The sequence below is a fragment of the Echinops telfairi genome, unplaced genomic scaffold, assembly GCF_000313985.2.
Source record: "Echinops telfairi isolate 266 unplaced genomic scaffold, ASM31398v2 ScPeMD7_7469;HRSCAF=8507_1, whole genome shotgun sequence".
Taxonomy (NCBI): domain Eukaryota; kingdom Metazoa; phylum Chordata; class Mammalia; order Afrosoricida; family Tenrecidae; genus Echinops; species Echinops telfairi.
The window spans coordinates 79400435-79406434 of record NW_022111373.1 but is presented as its reverse complement, the minus strand read 5'-3'; the positions used below and the strand labels follow the sequence as shown (position 1 = coordinate 79406434).

Here is a 6000-nt window from a genome sequence, read left to right as displayed (position 1 = left end):
CACGATCGCTGAAGATAAGTGGGTGCATAGGCAAATGTGAAGAAAGCTGATGATGCCCAGTTATCAAAAGATACAGCATCTCTGGGTTTGTAAAGGCTTGAAGATAAGCAAGTGGCCATCTAGCTCAGAAACAGCAAAGCCCACATCGAAGAACACCACCAGCCTCCTGTGATTGCAAGGTGTGATGGGATCAGGTTTCAGGCATCAAAGAACAAAAAATCATACCATTGTGAATGAGGGGGAGTGCAGAGTGGAGACCCAAAGCCCATCTGTAGGCGACTAGGTAATGCTTATTTTTTAATCACACTGTTAGAGTAATTCTGTGCATATCGTTCTTTGTTATCATTTGATTATGGTCAAGTTTTGTTTTAAATCTTGTATCCTTCAGAACACTGGTCGTTTCATATTTGAATCCATAGCTCAGTGGTGCTCAGACACATACATGCTCTCTGGGTAACTTTTTTTTTTTTTTGCTCTCTAGGTAATTTTTATAGATAAATAAACAAATACTTGCTCAGAAAACAAACTTAGTGGCTATGGTTTGCTCCAGATCACAGAGTAAAGTGATAGTCAAAGTTTTTTTTCTAAATACACTTTGAGTCGAAGAATGTACCACACTCTTACATCAGTTCTTACATTATGAAACTCTAGAAAAAGTGTGGTACATGTAATGTAAGTATTTGTTTTTCAGTATATAAAAGTACATGCTAATAAAAAGTTAACATTTTTTGCACTAAATGTTTCTTTAGGGAAATGTTCCGCTGCTGCCCTGGATGTTCTTGCAAATGTGTATCGTGATGAACTTTTGCCACATATTTTGCCTCTTTTGAAAGAATTACTTTTTCATCGTGAATGGGTTGTTAAAGAATCAGGCATCCTGGTTTTAGGAGCAATTGCTGAAGGTAAGTCTGAATCAAGGTTGAATGACAAAGTTCTTAGTTGTCATTCTTAAGCCTTGGCTACTTTCAGGACTTGTTACTCTGGAAGTGAAGACTGGTTAGTGTTGAGTTTGCACGCTCTTTTCATTATAAAGCATTAATGCTGATTCTGTTAGGACATTCCTATAAACATCTGTCTCTGACAAAATAATTTATAAATTATCAAGGGTTCATGCTGGGGGGGCAACGGGGAGGAAGGGGGGAAAATGAGCTGATGTCAGGGGCTTAAGTGGAAAGCAAATGTTTTGAGAATGAGGAGGGCAATGAATGTACAAATGTGCTTTACACAATGGATGGATGTATGGATTGTGATGAGTTGTATGAGCCCCCAATGAAATGTTTGGGGGGGGGGGACACAAAAAAACATCTGTCTCCACGAAATGGAAATACTTAGGTACTCAAAGCCATAAATTGAGACAAAGGTAAACTGGGGTTTCTGTGTATCCAACTGGAAATTATCTAGGAACAATTGGGTTTAGCTTTACTTTCCTTATAAATTTGAAGCGTGTTGTTAACTTGTTATTTGTTGCATAGTAAATTATCTGAGTGCTTTTCATGGTGCATATGTCTGTTTAGTACCCAACTGAAATAATTTTATTTGAACCAAATTTCAGCGTTTGAACTTTTTGCGGTATTGTGTTTTCTAGGTTGCATGCAAGGTATGATTCCATACCTGCCTGAGCTCATTCCTCACCTTATTCAGTGCCTCTCTGATAAAAAGGCTCTTGTGCGTTCCATAACGTGCTGGACTCTTAGCCGCTATGCACACTGGGTAGTCAGCCAGCCCCCAGACACGTACCTGAAGCCATTAATGACAGAATTGCTAAAGCGTATCCTGGATAGCAACAAGAGAGTACAGGAAGCTGCCTGCAGGTAGGCTAAATACATAATTGAACATTCGTTGTCAAGGAAGGGAGTGGGTAGTTCATTGAGAAAGTGACATTATCAAACCCTTAATGGAGTATTGCAGGTTGGTGTTTTTCTAGCTGTATCAGAAAAGTTCGTTTCCCTTGTGTTTTCTTAGGTTCTGGAGGGACTGGTTGTAGCTCTTAGGTTTGCAAAGTAGCCTATTTTATCACATGGTGCTCCGCAAGAACAGTTTTCTAATCTGCAGCTTTCAATTGGACATTTTGTAAATTCAAGTGTGAGTAATTAGATAGAGTTGTTTTGTTTTTTTAACCACTGAGTAGCCTTGGTAACTGTCGAATCGTCCTTCACCCCCAGACCCCAGAGAAGTGTGGTCTGGAGACGGCACGGATTCTATTCAGAGGAGTCGCAAATTTAAGTAGATGGACATTTCTGCAGCCCAGCTGTGTTGACTACCCTAACTCCACAGAAACTCCTGTGATTTGTATTTGTCTCACTCCTGAAAGCATTCTGGTTCTTGCCACCAGTCTTTATGTTAGGAAGAGCAGGTTGATTGTGTTTGGGGATTTTAGTACTCAAATTGGAAAAAAAACCCAAAACTGCTATCAAGTTGGCTCCAACTCATAGCGACCCTGTAGGACAGAGAAGAGCTGCCCTGTGTGTTTCTGAGACTGAATAGTTACAGGAGTCGAAAGCCTCATCTTTTCCCCCCAGAGCAGCTGCTGGGTTTGATTGAATGCCTGCTGTTAGCAGCCCATCTCGTAACCACTATGCCACCAGACTCCTAGTCTTCAACTAATCATTCAGCAGAATTTTTGAGCTCTGCTAATTGTTAGACACATACTGTGTGCTGTGTCTTTTGTCTCTGCCATTGTAGATCTTCCAGGCATGGTGGTTGTGTGCTAGTTCAGTTGGTTCTGACTGACGGTGACCCTGTAGGTTAGAGTTGAACCTGCCCCGTAGGGTTTCCAGAACTGTAAAGACTCTCTATAGATCACCAGGTCTTGCTCTCTGGGAGTAGCCCAAGCCATTGTGGGTTTGAGCAGCTGAAAGTTAACCATTGTACTACCAATGTACCTGTATAGGCTCAGTAACAGACACCAAACAACTTACTTTGGGTCTTTATTATGTGATCATTATTATTCCATATTTTCACATTTGCCTGTTCATTAAAAGTGCTCATGTCTTAACAAACATGTTTAGATATAGAGTCCAGAAAAATTCCCAACTGAGATCAAAGAAGCCTGGTTCTATACGTGATCGTTTGAGGGCATTGGACAATGTAACTAAGGCGCCCTGGTGGTGCTGTGGGTTAGGGATTGGGCTGCTAACCACTGGTAGTTCAAACCCCCAGCCGCTGCTCCACAGGTCTCAGAAAGGCTGTCCATACCTGTAACGATTGACAGTCCCGGCAACCCTGTATAAGGGCGCTGTGAGTAGGAATCGGTGCCATGCCTGTGGGTGTACAATGTAACTACTGCCCATAATGAGACTGGACTATGATTACAATGTGCAGCAAGTGCTATGTAGGAAATGAATGCGTTCCCAATTATACTAGCACATTGATTAACAGCTATATAAGTGTTCTAGAAATTAAGGACTGAATATACCATGCAGCCAAAACAAATTTGGTTCTCAAATGGAAACTAACTACGCGGAGACGCTGCAGGTTTGGGAGTTTTTTTTTCCCTTTACATATTTCTCCTGATGGAAAAGCCATACATAAGACACATTTGAAATGCTCGTAATACTGTGTAGAGCTTAGAGAAAGCTTGGAGGAAGGGTAGGGTACTCCTGGGTGCTTGTGGTCTCAAGCACACTGGTTGCTAAATGTGTTCTTCTCGTTGCATTGTGGTTGCTGGTGGCATGTGAAGGGCCAGCTGGGAATTGAAGCCTGACCGTTTATCATTTTGCAGATGTGCAAATGGGGACTTAATGTACTAAATACATGTAGTTGTTGCTTCTTCAGTCTTCCTTATGCAGTGTCCATAACTTTCACATGCATATGAGGCAATGTCTGGGGTCAGGTGCTCCTTAGTCCTCAAAGGAGTATCCTTGCTTTTCCATACTCTTAAGAGGTCTTGTGGAACAGATAAATAGTAGGCACCAAACATTTATTGACAGAATAAATCTCAAGGATTGGCACACTTTGTTTTGGATTTTGTCGTGTAACTAAATAGATGGCTAGCATGTGGAAAGGAAGAAGGAGTACAAAGTAGGAGAGGAAAAAGGGAAAGAAGCATTTGGTACCATGAAGCAAGGAAATGGGCTAAGAAAATATGTTTCTAGAGACAGTTTAAATTCTTTTACAAACTGCTGCTTTTTTACAACAGGTTTTTTTATTTTTTATTGCAGTGCCTTTGCTACCCTAGAAGAGGAGGCTTGTACAGAACTTGTTCCTTACCTTGCTTATATACTTGATACTCTGGTCTTCGCATTTAGTAAATACCAGCATAAGAACCTACTCATTCTTTACGATGCCATAGGAACATTAGCAGATTCAGTGGGACATCATTTAAACAAACCAGTAAGTATTAACTATTTGGGGGTGGGGATGGGGCTATGTAACATATCATGAATTGGCCAGCAGGCACTTCTGAATGACTGGGTTAGTGGACTGGGCTTACAGTACTTCGAGAATACAGGCATACAAAAGTGGCGAGTTTATTCATCTTTGAAAATAATACTTCAACAATAAGTGTTTGTTTAATGTGGAAATTAGACCAGCAGCTTATGAATATAATAATACTTTTATGGAAAATAAGAGGGACTTTTTAAAAGACAAAGATCTTTAAACTCTTGCTTTCTGTATTTTTAGTTAATTCCAAGTATCTTTGTATCTGTCATTTCATAAGCCTTTAGTTGTGTTTGTTTTCTCACTGGGAACTTGGGAGGGGCAGTATATAAGACTTGTGAGTGCAGTAGTAGGAAAAAAATATTACTGATAGACTATAGGATTTGGCTAAGAAAAGCCAAAACTCTTGTCTCCAGTAGGACAAAGAAGAGAATGGATTTGTTTAAAATAGGATTTTAAGTAATAGTGGAATTGGATTTGTTTAAAATAGGATTTAAGTAATAGTAGAACCATATAGTAGCCAAAAATTCCCTGGTGAAGAATTAATGTGGGAGGTTATTGTAACCAATAAGAAAAAGGTTTTGTATTTCAAGTTACGCTTGTTTAGGAGTTTGGGGGACACCTGGTTTTCAGAGTGGTCTGGTATTGGTTTTGATTGTTGCATTGGGTTTGATTTAGTTTGGTTTTTGCTTGTCAGAAAGACTTAGATGAGACCCTGCAGAATCTTTGCCTGTTGTTTAAAGGATTACTTTGCATGTTTACGTGATTTTATAGATTATTCTGCAATCTTAAGTCAGGATGTTGAAATGACTGTGGATCTTGGTACAGGTACATACTCTATGTTTAATTCATAATATCTGTTTCAATATAAGTTTACTCTGTCCATTTAATAAAGTACTGTATACAATGGTTTCATTAGATGTGAGAAAGCCCGAGAAGTAAATCTTGCTGGAGTAAAACCATAGCTCATTTTATCCTTGATTGTGTTTAACAAGTACTACATGATTACCTTGTTTTGCATTGTCTAGTCAGTTTGGACTCTTAGCAACCCAGTGTGACACAGAACTGGCCCCAGGAGTTTCCTGGGCTGGAATCTTTCATGGGAGCACACCAGCAGATCTTAGCTGGCACAAAGTTGCATCAGCAGCCCATCACTTCACCAGCGCTCCTAAGTTTGTATGTAGTGACATATTTAGATGCCTTTTGTTTCTAAAGGACGTGGCAATTTCTTAAAAGTAGAATCAGGGTGGGTAAGTCAATAGGTGAAAGGAAAACAATTTTAAAGGTATCAAGTTAAGAATGACTGATACTTGGTGAAATCACTCTATGATGGTTTTTTAGTTACTCTGAATGGGTTTGAATTTTTATGGATTCAAAATGGACTTATAGTGAAATATAATAGTGAAATTTGTATTGTTTTTATCATTGTAAATAGGAGTATATTCAGATGCTAATGCCTCCCCTGATCCAGAAATGGAACATGTTAAAGGATGAAGATAAAGACCTCTTTCCTTTACTTGAGGTATACTAATCTGGTGACATGAAATCTAATCATGTTTCTAACCAAAAATTTATGACCTACTTTAAAATAGATAGGTATTATAATAAAGTATTAATAAA

At 39.2% G+C, this 6000-nt stretch overlaps 1 protein-coding gene across 3 annotated transcripts in view; it reads left to right on the top strand.

Moving 5' to 3' along the window:
• The window catches only part of TNPO1 (transportin 1), a 109524-nt gene that overhangs the window by 85197 nt on the left and 18327 nt on the right, over positions 1-6000 (top strand). For all 3 annotated transcript variants that reach the window (XM_004703542.4, XM_004703543.2, XM_045285399.1), the window contains exons 12-15: positions 750-902; positions 1586-1811; positions 4161-4332; positions 5816-5902. In XM_004703542.4, coding sequence (XP_004703599.1) covers positions 750-902; positions 1586-1811; positions 4161-4332; positions 5816-5902 — 638 coding nt within the window. The remainder of the gene's footprint in view (positions 1-749; positions 903-1585; positions 1812-4160; positions 4333-5815; positions 5903-6000) is intronic.